We start from the raw sequence: 22,152 nt of genomic DNA, 5'->3' as shown, positions 1-22,152 counted from the left end.
CCATTGTCATGGTCTTTACCGGAAGCGGTGTTTAGTGATGGACGTACGATAATCTCCGTCCATAAAAAAACGTGAAAACAGAAGTATTTAAAGGTTACGACACAAAATAATTGATACCTTTGATGTCTTTGGGCAGTCTGTGTATACAGAGAGTGTTTTGCTGTGCTCAATGGACGATGAAGCTACAGTTGTGAGAGCAAAATTCATACGTCAGGGTGTGAGTGGTTGACGTAAGCCATCTTGGTGGTGCAGATCAGTCGCCCGGATTCGAAGGAGGATTCCCATACTTTTTTTTGGACACCGAGAAACCGCTCAGTTATAGCGGTGGTGTAAGTTATTTCTTCAAAAATACCAAACCCGGACTAATCAGGTAGGAGAGGAACTAGTATTCTATTTTCCATGGAGGGAATAAACGAATAAGTGTGTAAGCAGAAAATCCAAGTAGTTGTTTTCGGACGTACTAACCTGCAAAATTTCTATATTATCGGATTTCGTCATGGCTTATTCTTTTAGTGTTGTGATGTTTTATAAAATGTGCTAAACGCTGCGTAGTTTTCCCTAAGTTATACAATGTACAAAATCTGCGACGTGACGTAAAACACTCGTTCAATGAAGGGGGGGTAAAAATTGTTCTTTTGGAGTTTCAGTGTGGATGTTTGTTACCAACAGTCCAAGAAATGTGTGTACTCTCGAGAACATACATTTCACCCCCAAAATTATATTTTGAATATGTAATCTCATATATTCTTTTTTTTTAATTTATTATTTTTCCGTACTGCTGTATTACATAATTAAATCCATTCTCTGGTTTGTGCTCACCTTCACTGTAGTTTGAATACGATGAGACAAAATGTATACAAAGTTTCGGCTCACATTGATAATAAGGGTGCTTGCGTAGCTATTGGTAATGGGAGATGCTCGTCAACAACAACACGTTCGTTATGTATTTTGAATTCCTTTCACCAGAAAACAGAAATTCGAAATTTTAAGCACATAGTTTAAGACTTTTTTTTTGTTTTAACAATATACAAAAGCAGAGCTGAATGGTCGACGTCCCATACGTCCTCGGTAAGAAGCAGGGTGTGTGCTATATTATTAATCGGTTGAATAAAGTGATTTTATATGTTTTAGTTTAAGTTAGTTAGATAGTTAGGCTAGGGACTAGGTTAAGTGTACTTTCGTTTCATGTAGATGTATCTAGTGTATGTATTATCTCAAAGGAAAATGTTTTGTTGTGGGAATCAAAGTGGATTAGGTCTGAGCTCATACAAGGGAGGTCACCTTGTCGGTATAAATCCTCCGCGCTGACCCCACCTCCACAACGGTATCTGAAGAGAGAATACTAAGAAAAGAAAGTAAAGCATGTAGCACACAGCCGTAATAAGTGATACCTGTGTAGTACAAGGCTCATGTGGTGATGGTAGTAAATGTCCTTATTTTCAAAATGTTTTTTTTTTGACTAAACCAAACGTATGTAGAATTGTTCATGATATGTGAAGAGAGTATGTAATGCAATGATGGACTTACCCATTCAGCTATGTCAAGAATTTTCCTCAATTTCCAACCTTTGCGATTTTTTTTTTAAATGTATTCTCCTGTTATTTCTTATCATACAGAAAGTTAGTGTAATAAAGTGTGCGAGTCGAAACAAAATCTTTCATTGTCCGGTGCAAAGCTAATTAATTTAAAACTATGTAGTAAAGTAACTTCAATAGTATTGTTGGTACTCAGAAAGTAAAGTGTTTAAAGCAGTACGTAACGAAAGTAAATAAAGCGTCTTGAAAACTCACAGAATCGATTTCACTTAGTGTGACCGGGGTTGGAATCACAGACCTGCCAGGAAATTTCACTTCGTTAATAGGATCAACTAAATTCACTTTGGCATTCAGTTTTTTTTTTTCCGAAATTCCATCCCGTTGCGCGATTTAGATTTGATTCGAGAATTTTTTTTATCTGGGTTAGTAAACACAAACATTTAGATTTTCGAAGCATTCACCGTCAGTTTCACTCTTGGGTCAGTGTCTTGTTCTGTCGGGTTGTGGTTTGTAACCTTATCTCTTGATGGGATGCAGGCTATGACCTGCGGATCGGGATGCTGGACTGCGAGTGAGAATGAGGGAGGCTTAGAAATCTTCACATTTTGGGACGATTTGAGTTCTACTTTCCGGAGATGATTGGTGTAGTGGATGGGTCAGTGAGTGTTGACAGCTTGCCCGTCTGGGCCCGGTGGGTTCGCGTTCAGCAATCAGTGACACATTCACGCAATCATAGTCTTAAGGAAAGTGAACGTCATACAGAAACACAATATCAGTATCATCATCATTATTTTATTTTATTTATTTACATTTTATTTTATTTATTTATTTTATATGACTTTTTTTTTTGTAAAATAGCTTTCATACAATATCCATATACATCATTTGTGGGTCACTTCTTTAGATACTTCTCTTCTTCGTCAAATTTAGTATTGCAGAGCTTTACCTTCTACGTTCCGCGAAAGTTCTTTTTTTTAATTTTTTTTTAGGTAATAGTATACATGAGAACCCCCTGTCTTCCGTGCGCGAGGATACTTCATATTATATATTTATACGTTACCAAATTAAATCACTGCGTTGTCTTCATTATATGTGCTTAACATTCTATTTTTACTTTCTAGAATAAATTTTGTTGATTTCGATTCGAAAAATGTTAAATATTTTTAAATTTATATCATGATGCAGACCAAAATCCTTTCTGCATATAATGTAATGCGCTATAGCATATAAAGTACAAGGGCAAATAGGTACGTTCTTTTTTATTTTCGTATCAGTGGATAAGTAAATGAAAGTGGGTTTGTTACCCCCTTTCTAAGTTCGTAGATACTCAATGAATAATCCCTAAAAGTATGAGCGTCCAGCTTCTTCTGGAACTCAGACGGTCTTACGTATACTATATCCTTTTTTTTTTATTATATTCTATCGAAAAACTTATAATGCCATCCTTGTCCCCACTGCTATACAGATATAACTTTTACTATTAAAAATAACTACTTCCAAACTAGGCTACTCTTTATTTACGGATACGGGTACATGCACAAAAACTTCAAATGTACTTTACTAATTTTTATCCCCATGCTACTAAATAATATTCTTCACAGTACTTATGACAGGCTCACTTGCATACTGCAACTTCATTCATGCTCACACGAACTCTTCACTCATCCCAAAGCCGGCCATCCTCATGCCCCATCACAGACTATTGACAGTACTCTCACACTCTTCACAGACTATTTGCCATATCACATTCTCCAACATCCTTTATTACACTCTTCCACATTCTCCACAGAATATTCACTATTAGACTCTTCCACATTCTTCACAGATTATTGGCTATTACACTCTTTCACATTCTTCACATATTCACTATTACAGCTCTGTAGGAAAATATTTTAACGAAACTGTTGGCAATTACTGAAAGTATTTTTTATGATATTTTATCATAATAGGGCAAAGCTACTCAGTAGCTACACATAATACCTATTTTATGGCAATGTTGTTTTGAAATAAACATCCTGTAGTTTGCAAGCAAAATACAAAAATACTTTAAAAATTACGAAATTATGTTCAGGAAGACATGGTTCAACCATAAAAGCAAACTAAATATTTAAACGGTAATGCTAACTATGTTTGCCAATCAAAGGGTTAACAGAAACCAAAAATCAAAGAACGTCAAAATAAACAGCATTGCCAGTTCTACACCCAGAAATGTTTGCTGGGAAGGGTCCAATACGTCTACGTAATATCGAACCTGTCTTATTCTGCATTAGAAAAGACAATAAGTAATTCTTAATAACTGTCACCTATATTTTTTTTAAATGATAGAACGATTATTTTTATAAGAAAAGAAAGAGTACATGCTGAGGCGTTAAATAAAATATTTAGCCTACATCAATCATTTCTCTGTTAAACAAGTGTAATTCGTTAAGAAAGTCTAAAAATGTTAGGCGAGTTTCGAAATTTTTGAGAGGCCCGAACCCGGTGTACCCCCTTCGTAGCTGCGCTCCTGAACACTGCTAACTAGTCCCAAATTTAATGATCTTTTCGATCATATGGTTTTATATGGAAAGTTATCAACAGTATAAAATACATTTATTTTATAAAAGAAATATGTATATATTAAAATACTATCCACAGAGAGGGAATTCTATATATTGACTTATTAATATTTGGTTCACAAGTACTGTAGAAGAAACCTTCTTTATTTGTATAAGCTAAGAATTAATTTATAAATACGGGTCTACTTTCATTTGTTTTCTGCTGTCCTCTTTCTTATTTTGTAATTCTGCAGTCTCTTTTTTTGTCATATTGGTTTGCTTCAGTATAGTCCTGTATTTTAAAAATATGAATGTATAAAAATAAATTCCATTTGTTAATTGGTAGTAAAATAAAATTCAGAAATCTCATTTAGCGCGAAAAACCTTCTCGCTCACAGGAAACCGTGCCGTGTTGCACAAGTACTACAACGACCAGAGTATTTAACTTCTGAGGTAGGGGAAAGGATTCTTAACTTTCTCTCCAATTGCCGCATAATGCTGTAATCTGGTCTTTGTATGCTGGCTGCAACGCAATTTAAATCAGAGACTCTATGACGTATTGCTTTTCGCTTTTTAAAATGGGTTAACGGAACGGACAGTTACAGAAATAAAAAATATGTTATTTAAAGTATATATGAGAGTATTAGAAAGTATTTTTTACTACTACTGCTAATAATATTTTTTCTTGAAATGCGTACTTTGTTCGTTGCGCAATGCTGCAACACTAACATTAGCACCCACTGGTTAAATTAATCTTATTACATAACTTCTGTCATAGGAATTGGGACTTAGGACACTAGGGAAAATTTGATAAGAAAAAGGAAAATTGGTTTCAGTCTAGAGAAACGTACGAACACTGGAGTAAGGTACTCGGACCATTAATGGTATTAAAAGAAAGAAGGAATATGAACTGGCAGGGAGTTTGACAGTGGCCTCTGATTTAAATTGCGTTGCAGCCAGCATACAACGACCAGATTACAGCATTATGCGGCAATTGGAGAGAAAGTTAAGAATCCTTTCCCCTACCTCAGAAGTTAAATGCTCTGGTCGTTGTAGTACTTGTGCAACACGGCATGGTTTCCTGTGAGCGAGAAGGTTTTTCGCGCTAAATGAGATTTCTGAATTTTATTGTACGGCGAGTGGCTCGTTTGCTGCGGTACTCTGTGAGGAAGAGAGTTGAGTGGGACTTGTTATACACGTACACCACACTCACACTTTCCTTTTACAATCACACGTACATACATCCCTTCCTTCTCTTACTCTTTTCCTTTTTCATCCAAAACTTCCCAATTTTCTCTAAATTTTTACCCCCTCCAACTTGGTAGTTAGCCCTCTTTCACTGTCTGAACTCTTTTCCCGACTTTGACCTTTTACTTTTCCCGATTTTGACTTTCTCCTCCCGATTATGACACTTACTTATTACCGTTTTACTATAATCACTTTCTTACTTTATCATTAACTATTACTTTTCTTCTTTCTACCTTTTACCTTTTACTAATTTATCTCCCTTATCTGATTATATTTATTACAAACCTTGTTCTTAGGCGTTACTGCCAGGAACATATAAAGGGGGGATTTTATCCTCCACATACAGTGAAGTGAAGTGAACTGGCACCACTGACCCTTAGCTACATCAAAATAGATGAGCGCCGAATTAGATTACATAGAACTAAGTTATTTTCTGTGATAATATTTTTTGAAGAAGGATATATATTCCTGCTTATTTCTTCTCAATGGTATAGACAGTCGATAGATTTTCTCCCTTTGATGAAAGGTAGTTATTCTAGTAATAACTGACGTTCCTTCTGTTTACATAAGATTTGCACAAACTGTCATTTAAGATGAAGTGAACCAAGGATGTTATAAATAGATCCTTGAAGTGAACTGATATATTTACTCCTACAGGTAATGTTGAAGGTAGCTACCGCAAACATTAGATAGAAGTATAGTAATTTTACGGATGGCATTAAGTAATGACCCAAACTCGTTTCATGGTTCGAGAACCAAGTACCTTGTTTTTGTCTAAATTGTGATAAAAGTTGAAGTACAAGGGCCCTGGGGGCTTCTAACTCCCATCGCTGGCTGTCCCTAGCTCAGCTATATTTTGTAAAGTAAGTAACACACTGTAAATCTTATATGTGCAAAATTAGGGTGATACTAAATGGGAAGGTTCTAGATTACTGGTCCCCCATGTAGGTTAGTAGCTGGGTTGGTTTCTTTCTGGGGTTAAATTCCAAAGTTGGGCGTCCGTCTCCAGTGAAATTTTTAAAATTTACAGGAAGGATATGGATAATTTGATCGTTTGTGTGTTTGATAATATATAAGAGTCTCGAAAAATCTGTTTATTTGTTATATATAAGCGGTTATAAACATGGGACTATACGGCGAGCGGAGGGAACTACTTGGCGCAAGGTAACCGAACAGTTGCATTGTGGGAGAGAAACAACCATTTATGTTATCAACATGGCGAATGTACAAGGAAATGAACTAGCAGTTTTACATTTGTGAAGCAATACGTTGATAAGGAGCAAAATCTTTTAAAAGTTTGTGAAGAGCACGATTAATAAATCTAATAATAAATTGCAGAAAGTGTGGAAAGGAGATAACAGCGAAAAAACTTGACGAAAGCGGACGCCCAACTTCGGAATAAATGCCTCTTTCTGGGGTTAAGTTTAGAGCTACCCCTCCGCTTTTTATAAAAATCAGGAAAATTTACAGGAGAAATGAGGTAAGAAATGATAATTTGAAGTTTTTATTTGATGTTTAGGAATGTAAGTTGGGCAGGAGAGTTATGTTTAATACGAGAAAAGATATGTGGAAGTTAGTACTATTTGCCGGATGCGGAAGCATTGCGGAAGGTTTCAGCAGCATGGTAGTTGTAAAATATGGCGAATATGGCGAACAGGTGTAACGGATGCGCAAAAATAATGAAGAAAACCTTTTAATTTTTTGTGAAACACACGGAGTACTGAAGTTAAGTGAAATGTAACAATTTTTAATACTTTAAGCACTGTTTTTTGTATGTTACAAAGTCCAAAGGCAACTTCAGACTGGAGGGGCAACTCTAAACTTAAGCCTCTTTCTGTACTAAAGTATATACATTTAATTGACACAGTATTGCCGAGCGAGCGTTAGCGAGTGAAGGCGGGTTAGAGCCCCGTAGGGCGCATTATTTTCTGTCTTTATTACTGCTCAATGGGAACGAGGACCAGTAATCTAGAATCTTGCCAATTTTTACAATATCATCTAATAACACAGACTTTTATCTTATTACTAATTTTCTATTTGTTAGGTATAGAGAATGGTGATTGAAATCTTTAATTTGTGCACTGAAGTTACACCATGTGTCCATAAATTATCTTTACAACTTTAGACTTCAAGAACTTTAGAGCTCTACTAGATAATAACAAGTGTACTAGATAATATCAAATTTTACATGTTGAAGTTTTACAAATTTCATAAACTCATAAAGTGCGCTCCTTGTGGCACGGGCAATGTTCAGTCGGTATTCAATTTCCCTCTATGTACGATGTAGGAACTCCACGGTGACATGTTCAAATGCATTGCGAATGCGTGTCTTAGTGCCCTGTAGCTCTGTAACTTTGGTTCGGCACATCTGATTCTTTCCAAGGTATGAGTGCACTTTGAGCAGAACAAGTGATTTTGGGTACCTTTTAGTTTCTCTCCAATCTTCCAAATATAAGGTCTCCAGTGTTACTTAGCAGAGCGAGCGAAGGGGGTTAGAAGCCCCACAGGGCTCGTTTAGATACGGTTTCTATGTTCTGCTCAAAGTGCACTTTTGCCTTTTATAAAACCCCATAAGAAGTTAGTGGTGTGAAGTCAGGTGATCGTGGTGGCCACTGAATCGGACCGTCTTGTGCAATCCGCCTATCCAGAAGCTTTTCATCCAAAAATTGATGGACATATAGGGACCAGTGAGGTGGTGCACCATCCTGCTGGAATATAACATGAGGCTGCAGATGTTCCAGTTATGACACAGGAAACTCTTGTGATATGTATAGGTAAAAATCACTGTTGACGGTAGACTCTCTAATAAAGAATGGACCAATGATACAATTGCGTATAAATCCGCCTCATACATCGACCTTGAAACTGTCCTTCCATTTTATGTATAATAATGAGGACGCTCTGGTCCCCAAATACGAACATTTTAAGGATTCAATTTATCGGATACATGAAAAATTGACTCAACAGAGAAACAAATATTTTCCAGAAAGTTATTGTTTATGCCAGTCTTGGCTACCATATCCACTGCAAACTGCGCAGAGATTTGTCCGTAGGTTTTAGTGCTTGAAGCAGCTATGCCATGGCATAAAGACATAACCTCTTATGCAAGACTTTGTGCACTGTTGATCTGGAATTTCCAAATCTCTGGCCGCCGTACGTAGAGATACAAGGGCTCGGAAAAAAACTCGGGTTTTTTCTGCTTCGCTTTTTTGCTTGGGAAATTTTGGGCTTTTTCAAAATTTTGCTTTAAATTGAAAAAGCAGACTTTGTTTCGCTTCTCTATAACACAAAAAATCATTCAATTAGTGGTTGATGCTGATAATAATATAAAACCTCGTAAATAAACTATGAATTTCGAAAAGATGTTTCAAACAATTTTTCTTCAACATATTTACATTATGAATTCCACAGGATTAAGCAATGTATATAATAAGAATTTGTTTTACCTCCTATATACAGAAGTAGACAGAGTTGGCAAGAACCGTGGTTGTTTTTGAAAATGCCAAAAACCCGTTTTTGGGGGGGTGTTTAAACCAGGCTTTTTGATTTAGATTTTTTTTTTTTTTTTTGCTTTATGTATTTATATTACATATTCACAGAAATAAGTTTGTTTCGCCTTGGTGTTATTATGCAAGAGCGAGGTTATGCCGGAAGAACTCCCAAAAGCTTAAAGAAGTCCGGTCTGTAAATTTCTTAAATTTAGAATCTCCCGCCCTAGCCATCGGGAAAATCCCGTCATTACTTGAAATGTAAGACAACGGGAAAATCCTGTTATTGCTTTCCATGTAAAATTTAAAGGTCAACGTATCATAATCAGTGCGCTAAAACTGAGGTATTAAATTACAAATTTAGTACGTAGATATTGAAAGTCCAATCCAAGTTAATGTTGGAAGCTACGTAGGCAATCGATAAATTTTGCCAATTTCTATCAGTATATTTAAGCAATGTTGGCTTCTTTATAAAACAACATTCATTTAGGCATGCAGAAATATACAATTTGGTTTCGTTTCGCATGTTTAGGCTTAACATCCTTGCGAAATACCGAGGTTATCAAGGAGAAGACTTTCGCTTAAACTGACATCCGAACCGCTACTTGGTTTACGCATGAAAGAAGGGTTGTGGTTCGACCGAGAACTGAACATGGGACACCTTGATTAAATGGTGAAAGGGAAATAAAACTATTGCAGGTGATTTGATATCTGGAAACGTCACCATAAAGTTCACACGATTCGGATTTTTCATTCTTTTTATTTTTTTGCTTTAAACCAGTTATTAAAAAAAAGGTTGGTGTAAAACAAACAACCCTAAAAGTAAACACTTCTTTTTAAAAAAATACACAAATAACTAGCAAAATAGTATGTAGTATTTTTACTTTAAAATATTCCATACCCTCTTTTTGAAACAAAATAAAATTAAAATAAAGCATAAGAGAAATACTTAGATTTATATGATACACTTAAGGCTAAACATCTAGAGCTCTTGGTTCTGTATATTCTTGAAATTCTACACTTAAGTTTTATATAACCACCATCACGGTTTACCCAATCCTCAAGTTTTCTGAATTTTTAACAAGAGGGATTCAACATATCATTACGGAACTCCCCCCCTCCCCCCCCAAAAAAAAGGACTACGGAATATATTTAAGTTAAGCTAAATACAACCACACAACAAAAATGCGTGAGTGATTAGCTTTTGCGCTTCTATCGGGAAGTCCGGGATTCAACCATTCTGACAAAGCTTTTCTTCATTCCATCTGTGAATGTAGAAATAGTGCGTGTACTGTGAGTTGACCGACTTCCTTTCTTATTGTTTTCAAATCGTTATTATTACTAATTACCAGCAGTGACGGTTTTGCGAAGGTTAGGGGGGCGGTCTTTCGGACTGAAGCCCGTTCCCCAAAGTTACGGAATGTCTGCAACAAACGAAATATCTATTAGTTATGCCTTTACTCATAAACTTTAAGATCCCGTCAAATAAAAATTACGAATGTTTAGAAAAACTAAACATTAGTAAGAAAAACCCTTCCCAAAATACTTTTCTAAATCCGCCACTGATTCTCAGTATAAAATGATTTTTAAGGTTGTATCCCGAAGATTATTGCTAAACATATAAACGAAACGAAATATTAGTTATGCCTGTACTCATAAACTTCAAGCACCTCCCAAATAAAATTAGGATTTTTTAGGAAACGAAACAATCAGAATAACCCCTTCTAAAGTTTACTTTTCTAAATCCGCTACTGATTATTTGTATAAATTGGCATTCAAGGTTGTGTCCGGAAAATTATTGATAAATCACTTCACAGCTACAGTATAACAGAAATGTGAAAGCACGATTTGACGGATATATTGAAAAACGTACGCTTTGACGGATAAATAGAAAAAGGACAAGTTTAACTTTTGCGCCAGAAGCTAGAGTACTAAAAGCTTTTAGAAATGAAACACGGATGACAAACTAAAATGATCTAGAGAAAAAAAATGTCGATAACTCAAAAGTTATATAGCCTCTAAAATTGCCCTCAAATACTACATTCTTCATGTTAGCTTTAATTCGTAAAACATGTGCTCCACCCATCTTGATGGTGAATTTCAGAGCGAAATATCGCATTTAGGTCATGGAATTCTTATCTAACTATAGAATATATTAGAAGAAAGCTATTTAGATAGAAAAATCATGAAAATGAAAAAAGCCAAAATTTCCAAAATTCTGTTTTTTTTTCCAAAAAAGCAGGCTTTTTATATGAAAAAAAAAAAACATCGATTCAAAAAACCCAGCTTTTTTTTGCATCTCTAGCCGTACATACTGATTTAGTCGGACTCCTTGCAAATGCCTGCTATACTTTTTCCACGTTAGCGTCTGAAACAGATGGGTGACCCGCTCCTGTTTATGGAGGACACTAGCTGTTATCATAAATGAAAAAAATGAAATGAAATCTTTAAGTTTTACGTCCCACGATTATGCCGGTTAGGCTAAAGGAGACGGTGATGATGAGAGATGAGTGAAACGGTCGAATGATGAAAGTGGTAGGGAACGGGAGAACCCCGAGAAAACCCACTAGCACGGTGTTTGTCCACCACAAAGTCCATACGGCGCGAGCTGGGATCGAACCAGAAACCCCAAGCACCGGAGGTGAATGCTCTAGCACTGAGCCACCGCGCCCCCTATGTTGACATGAAATAAAGTTTTCTTTTCAGATGAGACAGCCAAATGTGTAAAATTGTACGTAAAACCTGGAAATTTATTTCGGGGAAAGGGGTGGTTTTATCTAAACATATAGTTTCCTTAGAGTTTTTCTTACATTATAATTCAATATTTTGAACAGGGTTGGTTGGTTTAAGTCAGCTGGTTTAAAAAAAAAAAAAAAAAAAAGCTTTAAATCGTGTGAACTTCATTGTGATGTTTTGACATATCAAACCATCTACATTAGTTTTATCTACTTTTCATCTTTTAATCAAGGAGTCCCGTGTTCAATTCTCGGTCGAACGAAAACCCTTCTTTCAAGTGTAGACCAATTAGCTGTTTGCGTGTCCTTTTAAGCAAAAGTCTTCTTTTTGATAACCTTGGTATTTCATAAGAATGTTGAGTCTAAATATACGAAACGAAACCAAATTATATATTACTGTTTGCCTGAATGCCAGTTGTTTTATAAAGAAGCCAAGGTTGCTTAAATATATTGATATAAATTGGCAAAATTTATTAACTGCCTATGTAACTTCCAACATCGGCTTGGATTGGACTTTCTTTTAATTTTATTGAATGATATCAACACACTAAATTTGTTATTTAATATCTCAGTTTTAGCGTACCGACTATGATACGTTGACCATAAAATTTTACATGCAAATACATTTAAAGTAATAACAGGATTTTCCCAATGGCTAATCCCGATTTATATATAATTCTGTATAATGTTTTTACTTGTGTAACTGTTTATGATTTTGTCCTTCTAAAATTACGTGACAGTTATATTAACAAGTATTCCTATGTAAAGATCAGTACAACGTATTTTTATGAGAAGCCGTTCATGAGTGAGTCGGCCGACTCATTGCATTTGTGATCAATTAGTCCCAGTTTCGTGTCCAAATTGACAATTTCTCTTGGATGTAAGCCGAGAAGCGGTTTGGATTCCGCCTTAAGCTTATGTAACCCCTTTCTGCCTAACCCTGTTGTTGGAGAACACCAGGCGAAACAAACTTATTTCTGTCCATATGTAATATAAATACATAGAGCAAATTATTTAAACCAAAAAAGCCGGGTTTAAACAAAACAAAACAAAAAAAAAACCTTTTTTTTTTTTTTTTTTTTTAATATAAACCATGGTTTTTGCCAACCCTGATTTTGAATACCTTTTCGTATTTCGGAAGGAGGGGAATACATCTCCTCGACAGAATTCTTGACGACAAGAGATTTTGTACTGAATAATAACACGAATTTCCTGCTTTTAGTCGACATTTAACGGCATTCATAACACAGAACAATAGTCAACTGACTTCCGTCTTACTCTGAGTGCCCATTTACTCTACTTCAGGTAGTTTTCAGTTCCTCACAGCTACGACACCCGCGTCATGGTTTCACTTGATGCATTGCATCCTTCTTCACCTCCTACGTCATACTTATCGACCGTTCGCATTGGTTTGATGTTTCGACGAAATCGTATTTTCCTGCAAGCAGGGTTTGAAAAATTCTAACACTCCTGGATCTGTGTAGGTTTTAGTTTTCGGGTTTATTTTTATTTATTTATTTATTTATTTATTATTATTATTATTATTATTATTATTATTATTATTATTATTATTATTATTATTATTATTATTATTGAATTCTTAAGTTCCTTTGGAGCCAGAATGTTAAAATTTGATTTGTAATTGAAGATGACATCATGTCGTAATTTGCAAGAATTTTGTGTTTACTGATTGGTCAAGATTCCTTCAAGATTTTCTATTTTAAGGAGTTTGGTTTACTGAAAAACATCCTTCATGTATTTACCCTCTCTGTCCGTGTATGTTTCCAGGAAGCAAATAAATCTCAAGAATTACCTGATGGACCACCATTAAGTTTGGCCAGGATGTAAAGAGTCAAAATTTAGGAATCAAGTTCGGTCATTGACGTGATATTCAAACTAAAAGTTATAGATATAAACTATTACCGTTTTTAAACACGGAGATGTATAGAGCAAAATCGGGTTATGGATAACGAGAATCAGTTTTCTGCAATTGATCAAGAATCTAAACAATATATTTCATCTCCATCCTTATATCTTTACTAAAACTTGAAGTGGTAGATATCCACTACGAATTTCGGCTTCAATATTGATCTACATTGAGCAAAACGATAACGGATAGTGAGAAGCGTACTTTTTTAAAAATTGATTTAGGGTTCTAAAAATATATACCATCTTCTTTCATTACCTTCTATTCAAACCGGAAGTCGGAGAAATCAACCACTTTCAGAGTTAACGTTGATCGCTATACTGTAAAAACGGTAATAGATAGCGAGAATCGATTTCTTGCAATCAATTAAGCGTCCCGAGAATATACTCCACCTCCATTCTAATCTCTTTGCTAAAGCAGAAGATCGTAAATACTACATGAGATGCTTTTTTGTGTTTGGGAGCGGGTTACAGCGGGAAAAGAACCTGAGACGACTTCCTACGTGGTGTGCTTTCCCTCTTACGCTACTTTTATCGTAAGTAGGGAGGGGAAGGCTCCGACAAAATATGTCAATACTCCGTGTTAGTGTCAAGTTACAAAGTTTGAAACCATTAAAAGGGCTGGAATGACCAGAATAACTGTTAATAACTGTACACACATGGTTACGTATTAAATAAGTGAAGCGTAAACAGGTGCGAAAGATAGATTCCCGAGTAACTAGACATATTTAATGTACTTAGCAATTTTAAGATGTCTAACTCCTCTAGTAAACTCAAACACATGGTACAGCGAATTAAAAGACATACTCAGCAACAGTAGTGCAATCTGTATTTAGTGTGTTTTGTCTACTTACGTGCATTGTTTGGTCTTGCTCTAGAGTCTAGTCAGTAGGTAAGCACACAAACACACTAATTTACTATATTGTTAACATCATTGAAGTTTTAAATGCGAAATTTAATATAGCTAAATTTCCAGCTTAAAGGATTAAACTTATGACAAAAATGCACGTTCCTAAGTTCGATTTCGGATCCCCTCTATCGTGTATCCCCCTTTGTTCTTTGCGCCAGACAAAGAAATATTCCCAGGGGTAGACTTGTTTCAATAATAGTTCAAGTCGATAATTCTTATAATCAAGGAAGCTATGTTCAAAATCTTATTGCATTTTGTTTTTCAAATTAAAAAAAAAAAAAAAAAATGAAATTAGGTTTGCCATTTCAAATATAAACACAATCGATTAATTAATTTGTTCTTTAATCATTTCAAACCAAGGTGAGAATTCATTCACTCGGTATATTTAGAATTTCCACTGAATTACACGTATTTACATTATTCTACCTATCTTCTTTTCTTGCATCATGATATATTTTTATTTGTAGAAGACACCAATGAGGAACTGGTCTGATGATGTCACAGCAGTTGTGAGGACGAAAGATTGCTACGTATTTGCTTCGGATTAAGATAAACTAGAATATTTCATTCATTGGCTAACCTTGATTTGTAATTTTATATCGACTGTGTAAGAAAAATTTTGCGTATCTTCGTGTCCATAGATAGTTTCATGTTACAGCTACATTAGTTGCTAATAGCAACTTATAACAGAATAGTGTTTGCTTGTAGGTTCCTGATCCATGGCGTAGTTTGGTAAAAGCGAAGAACCTAAGAATGCCTCTTCAAAAGTTATCATTAATTGTCCACACTAATATTCTCTCCGTATTATGCTTTTCTTTTTATTCTTATATGAAATAGCTCGAAACTAATATTACGTAGTATTTAATCTTGAAGTATTTTGATAACTATTTTATTTCTTTACAGATAGTAAGAACTTAAGAGAGGAGAATGCGCATATATTGTGTCATTTGTAGTGATTTATTTGTGCCGTCAGATGAAGTCCACGTTACGAAATGTGGACATGTATTCCATCATGTATGCCTTATACAATGGCTTGAAAGGTAAGTTGTGTTTTATAAACTTATCTGTTTCCATAAATGGTAAGGTAATATTTTTAATGTTTATATTTAAATTTTAGTATTAAATTAAGTGGAGGGGAATTATAGCTAAATGAGCTGCGTTTCAAAAAGATACACACCTATTTGACAGTTTTTGGCAATATGGAAAAAGCCCATGATGGCCATCATATAATTACATGAAAACTTAAATTTTTAAGATGGTAGAATGTAGAAAGAAGTATTTTCTAGTTGGAACTGTGCATTGTATTCGAGAGAGATGCAGACGAATAATAATATCCAATTGAAATATCCATTTAGAATTTTTGTGATATGTACTCTTTTGATTGGCACCCTCCTAAAATAAGTAGTAGAATCCCACAGTTACAGTGCATAATTTTAAATTAACACAAGTCGAAGTGAAATCTTGCTTGTTACTTGGTACTGGAATAATCATCAACTTATATAGAACGGGATTTGTGAAATGCGATTCTTAGTGAGGAAGAGGGGCTTTTTTTGTTTATCGTATTTATGCGACTCTAAGACGCCCTTTTTGTCGATCCCCCCCCCCCCCTTCAAAATCAAGGTGCATCTTAGATTTGAGTTATGTAAATTTAGATCAGATTAGATGGAGTTTTGCCAAAATTTGCTAATCCTGTTAATCAGGATTCAGTAAAGAATGTGTATTTGGCCATCAAAAGTGGAAAAATTAGAAAAGATAGTGATGCCGATGAAGAAACAGTTGATGAGCAATGACGTGTCATTGTTGTTTTTGCGAGTGTGGGTGCAAAACAGGAGAAAAGAAACAAGTTTAAATATTTGCTGAATAATTATTTGTTTGTGTGTGTGTGTGTGTGTACATACTGATATAAAAGATATCGATAATAGATTGCTACAAAACTGACACAAGTAAGTGTTGTACCGTAATTACATTAGGGAAAAAAAAGTACCAGCAGATGCACATGAATGTGCCGTAAATTCCAGCAGTAAGTTCAATGTTTCTTTATTTTCCTATAACATTATTTGTTTTCCCATGTTTATTAATCTGTTTTTTTTTCATTTTTTAAAATCAATGCAGATTTTTTTTTTTAATTCATTTTCACCAAGGGTGCGTTCTTACATTTGAGAGCGTCTTAGATTCATGTAAATACGGTATTTGTATTTGCTAAATCTCCGAAACTGTTAGGAGCAGAAACTTTAAATTTTGTATAAATGTTCTCCTAGCATACTACAGTGTTGATAAGATGTGATTTTGTAAAATACGACCCTTATGGGAGAGGAAAGTTGATTTTTTTTTTTTTTCATTAACCATATCTCAGAAACTAAGGCATAGAAGCTTGCAATTTCGTACATACAAACATTGTCAGTGTCAACTCTAGGCTAATAATAAGTCTAAGCTTTACGTTGTCAATGTCTCCTACTGCAACAACAACAGCGAAAAAAAAAAATCGACATTTACGAGAACTTGTGAGCTTTTGGGTGTAGAAACTTACCTCACATTAACGCTGTATGGAAGAAAGCGTTCTGGTCTTTTTATTCACTCACTAGACTAAAGAAAATTCTACCCACTGAAACAAAGCTACTACTTGTAAAATCTCGAATATTCCCTTACCTTGAATATTGTGATGTAGCTATATCAGACTTAAATGAAGAATTAGCGTACCGTTTGCAACGTATCCAAAATGCCTGTATACGGTTTGCCTGTAATCTCAAACAATCAAATCATTTAACTCCATATTACAGAAAGCTGGGCCTTTTGAAACTTGTTGATAGACGTGATTTGCATCGACTCATACTTCTTTTTAAGACTTTGCGCTTTTAACAACCTTCCTACTTATTTCAACGATTGCAACCACTAAATGCTCACCACAACCACAATACAAGATCAGATGTAAATAAACTACTTTCTCTTCCCCCACATTCGTCAAAATTCTACTCGAATGCGTTCTTTGCATCCACTATCCGTGCGTGGAATGACCTTTCATCCAACACAAGACAGTCTCAGTCAATCAACCTATTTAAGAAGTCGGTTGAGCAGATCCTCCATAAGTCTACTAAGCAGAGGCTTACTAATATCTGAAAAAAAAAATGCTGTTTTTTATACTTCCTACCTTTTTTTTTATAAAACTTAAAAGTTTGTACAAATATCTTCGAATTATAGGTTTAGGATTACAGTTTTTAGAAAATTGGCCTTCAGAGGTGACAGGGTCTTGAAGAATTTTTTTCATTTAGCAGATGTCCGAAAAAGTTGTGAGTAGAAACTTGAAAGTTTGTACAAATTTTCTCATTGAACCTTAGGACGAGGAATGACGAGCCTAATGAAATACGATTCCTAAGGGAAAAACGGACTTGGAACTTGTTTCGCCGTTCACCAGATGTTCGAAACAATTTGGCATAGATAAATGAAATTTTCAGCTAATGTTATTTTCCTTGACCATGGATAAGACGGAATTTTGTCCCGGGTTCGATCCCAGCCCCCGCCAAGTGGACTTTGTGGTGGACAAACACCGTGTGCGTGGGTTTCCTCGGGTTCCCCAGTTTCCTCTCACTTTCTTCATTTCACCATTTCATTCATTACTGATCATCACCGTCTCCTTTAGCCTAACCTGCATAACCGTGGGACGTAAAACGCAAAGATTTCATTTCATTTCAAGACGGAATTTTCTGCAGCTCAAGATCTAAGAGCATGAAAGGGAGGTTAAACTTGTTTTCTCTCTAGGAAGTTGATTTATTATCGTCCCACAATGGCCAAGTGAGAGTGGTAATAAGATGAATGACATTGGTAGCATGACGAAAGTAGGAGGAACCAGAAGAACCCCCCAAAAATCCATGTACACGGTATTTTACCACCACAAAACCCACTTGATGGGAGTTGGAATCGAACCAGGACCCATGCACCAGAGGTGAACGACCGTAGTCCCACTCCTAAGCAGTGTGTAACACGTAGTTAATATTATTTCCACTGTAAGGTATACGCAGATTGATTAAAATTCTTTTCGTTATTATTATCAACTAGCTGGAATCCCCCTTCTTCACAAGGTTTATTGAAAGTAGTTCTGTGAACCCTTCCTCCCTTTGGATCTTATTTAAATAAAAGTTCGTCATGTCATCCTCTTCCCCTCCACTGTTTCGGCATTGCTGCCGCTGTTGATGCGCAGCCCAGTTGACATGGACGGGAAGAATAAGGCTTATACAATTTTTCAGTGTAAAGGAATGAGTGAACCACAATTTCGCTTAAAGTAAAAGAATGTGTAAAGCAAATAATGAAGAGCAACGACTTTGGCGCTCCTGCTGATTCCGAGGCCATCTGACATACACGAGGAGAATAAGCTTAATAGCAACGCCTTCAACATTTTTGTCCCTACGTCTTCCTTGAAAGTAAAGGAGTGAATCCAGGGTTCCTACTGGTCAGGGAAATAAGGGAAGTCAGGGAAAACTCAGGGAAAATGGTGGTGAGGGAAACCCAGGGAAAAAGACTGGAAATCAGAGAAATTTTATAAAATATATTTTTTCTAACATTAATTGTACACCAATATCAGCTTAGCTAACCATTATAATACCTGTTTAGTTTTTATTGCTGTACGTATGAACAATTGATTACTATTTGTCTCTATAGAATAAATGTTGTTATATATAAATATTCACCGTTATTCATTCCCTATTTATATGACATCATCATCCAGCACCTGTCATGAAAGGCAGGGAATTTCCTCCCATTGGCCAGGAGAAGTCAGGTTAATAGATCCGTATAGATCAGTAGAAATCCTGGAATGAAATAAATAACGCCTTCGTTGAAAATAAAGAAATGTTTGAAATAAATAAAGAGGAACGCTAGGGAGTTGCCCTTTTTAATTCCTGTGAAACTCCTTCGGCGTTACCACCCCTATCGAAAATAAAGATTTGATTGAAATAAATAATAATGAGCTGTCAGTTTTCGGGCCACCTGACATCTCCCTTCTTTCGGACTTAAAGGTCATTGGGAATCTCACATATCTTTTCAACGACTCTGAAAATTGTGGATTTGACACTAATATCAGTCGTAATCGATTCTTTTTACACGTGTCTCCGTCATAAAGTTCAGTTGAAATTGCTCGGTGTTCCAGAGTTACGCTGTGATATACATACGTTCGTTTATTCATGTGTTTCAAAACAACACCGGCAACGTTTGGGAGGTGATTCCTGTCACCAAGATAAAACAAAAAGTATAGACCAACCTGAGTGCACAAATGCTTCCTTTCAAAGTTATAGGCCGCCGAAAACATGAAAAATTAACTTTAAAGGTCCATAGCTCCAATAGAATGGGACCTACTGTAGTTGGGTCAAGATTTCATTTAGGAACTAGTATGTGCCCTATCTAAATATCCAAGTTTCAGAATCCTGCGGGACTTCCGCAACAATTTTTATAGATGCAGTTGGAGAGTACTTGAAATTATATGCCCGTAGCCAAACTTCCTCTATAAAAATTGTTGCGTGAGTACCTTAGGATTCTGAAACATTTATTTTTGGATAGTGCACATATTAGTTACGTGAAGTCTTGACCCGATTATGGTAGGTCCCATAGTTTTGAAGCTATGGATCTGTAAAGTTAATTTTTTCCTGATTTCGGCAGCCTATAACTCCGAAAGGAAGCATTTGTGCACGCAAGTTAGTCTATACTTTTCGTCTTACCTTGGTGTCAGGAATCACCTCTCAAACGTTGCCGGTGTTGTTTTGAAAAGCTCTGTATATGCATATATATATTGATGCTCTCTTCTTCTCTTACAAGGAACCCTAGGTATCTATCAGAGCCCGATTTTCATGAAACTTTGTATATAGATAGAGTACCTCGGGAAACACGCACAGCCAAAATTGTAACTGCAGAGTCCAAGACGTTGGGACACTAGTGCTCGAGAAAGATCAAATATGGAACGTCGGTACATTAAGGACATGGTGAGAAAATGCAAGTTTTTCTTTAAAACACGTCATTGTAACCACACGAAATGAGCATACATGGATACGAGATGGTAGATATGATCTGTTAAAAGTGATGAAAAGAATATCCGCCATCTTGAAAGAGGCCATATTGAAACTGGTGGGATTGGTGTAAATGAGAAGAGGGTCATGCGATGCATCAATTTGAACATAAATATACACAAAAACCAGTTGATGAAGTCTGTTGTGGGATTACATTATTTGTGTGCTTCTGGCAGAGTGGTTTAGGTACAAGATGAGCAAAGTGTATCTCATGACACTCGAGCAGATGCAGGTTATGGTGCGCTATGAGTGGGATCAGTGCAACTAAAGAAAAACAGCGCGAAATATAATTTTAGCAGAGCAGAGTCAATATATAATTGGTGTGGATGTGCTAATACAAAGGGTTCTTCATAATAATGCCAAGGTTAACATTAATTTGTAACTATTTATTATATTTCCATTAATTCGAACAGAAATCAGAACGCCTATCAGTTCACTCATAGAGCTCCATACTCTTCATATGCTCGAATGTCATGAGACACCTTTGCTCATTTTGTACATAGACGACTCTACCAGAAGCACAGGAATAACGTAATCCCACAACAGACATCACCAACAGGTTTTTGTGTATATTTATGTTCAAATTGATGCATCGCATGACCCTCTTCTCATTTACATCAATCGCACCAGTTTCAACATGGCCTCTTTCAAGATGGCGGATATTCTTTTCATCACTTTTAACAGATCATATCTACCATCTCGTATCCATGTATGCTCATTTCGTGTGCTTACAATGACGAGTTTTAAAGAAAAACTTGCATTTTCTCACCATGTCGTTAATATATTGACGTTCCACTTTTGATCTTTCTCGAGGCCTAGTGTCCCAACGTCTTGGACTCTGCAGCTACAATTTTGGCTGTGCGTGTTTCCCGAAATACTCTATCTATATACAAAGTTTCATAAAAATCGGGCTCTGATAGATATCTAGGGTTCCTTGTTAGATCGGAAATTTTCAAAAACATTGGTATATGAGTCTGTTTCTAGTGCGGAGTTCTTGTTTCATCTTCCTAACTTGACGAGCTCATGAGATACTAAATTTTTCGCATAATCATGATCCCCTCAACTTAGGATATGGATTCTTAGTAATTTAATATCACATTATCCTTGGGACATTGATGATCATACCAAGTATCATTTTAATTGGTTCCGTAGTTACAGTATAATGGGATCAAACATAAACTTACATCCACTTTTATAATAGACTAGTAAAGGGTCGTTATGTCTCGTAGAAGTACGCGGGAAATTTTAAGGCCTCAATTGAAGTCATGTTGCAGGAGAAATGGATTCAATTAGGCAACTCTGCAAAGAGCTTATGTGTTCGTGAATCGAAATTATTTTCCCCATTTAAATTAATGTAAATAGAATTAATCCGTCCTAGCCACAAAAGCATGGTACTATATGTACTTTTAAGCATATTTTAGAGTGTTTTTCTATGATGAACAACACAGAATGAAAATAACAGTATCCTTTTTGAAGACAAATAATAATAAAGACAATATAATATTTATGACAAATACGGAAAAGCACTACGTGGTGCGTGGAATTGTGAGTACAGGCGTGTGTGTGCGAAATATTATTCGTAATCCTACGCGGAAAAAGTTCACAAAACTTGTTCGTTAACCGATTTTTTCGGGATCCGAGGGGTTCATGGACCGTGGGCCCATTGTAATTAAACTCTAAAAGATATCTGTCATCAAATCTTTGTACGCATGTTGTATGTTTTTTA

General features: G+C 35.7%; 1 protein-coding gene across 4 annotated transcripts in view; it reads left to right on the top strand.

The window, feature by feature from the left end:
* Nucleotides 1–234: 234 nt before the first annotated feature.
* Nucleotides 235–22,152, top strand: part of LOC145673202 (E3 ubiquitin-protein ligase TRAIP-like) — a 78,763-nt gene continuing 56,845 nt past the window's right edge. Inside the window, exons 1-2 of one of the 4 annotated variants that reach the window (XM_081742677.1) lie at nucleotides 235–370; nucleotides 15,283–15,419. In XM_081742677.1, coding sequence (XP_081598803.1) covers nucleotides 15,307–15,419 — 113 coding nt within the window. In that variant the 5' untranslated portion in view covers nucleotides 235–370; nucleotides 15,283–15,306. Of the gene's footprint in view, nucleotides 371–5,688; nucleotides 5,978–6,531; nucleotides 6,801–15,282; nucleotides 15,420–22,152 lie in introns of those variants that run through there. The other 3 variants (XM_081742676.1, XM_081742675.1, XM_081742678.1) reach the window with 3 other exon arrangements.

Source organism: Thermobia domestica, chromosome 16, assembly GCF_964235325.1.
Source record: "Thermobia domestica chromosome 16, izTheDome1.hap1.1, whole genome shotgun sequence".
Taxonomy (NCBI): domain Eukaryota; kingdom Metazoa; phylum Arthropoda; class Insecta; order Zygentoma; family Lepismatidae; genus Thermobia; species Thermobia domestica.
The sequence above is the reverse complement of the archived record's forward strand: the minus strand, read 5'-3'. Positions and strand labels throughout refer to the sequence as shown.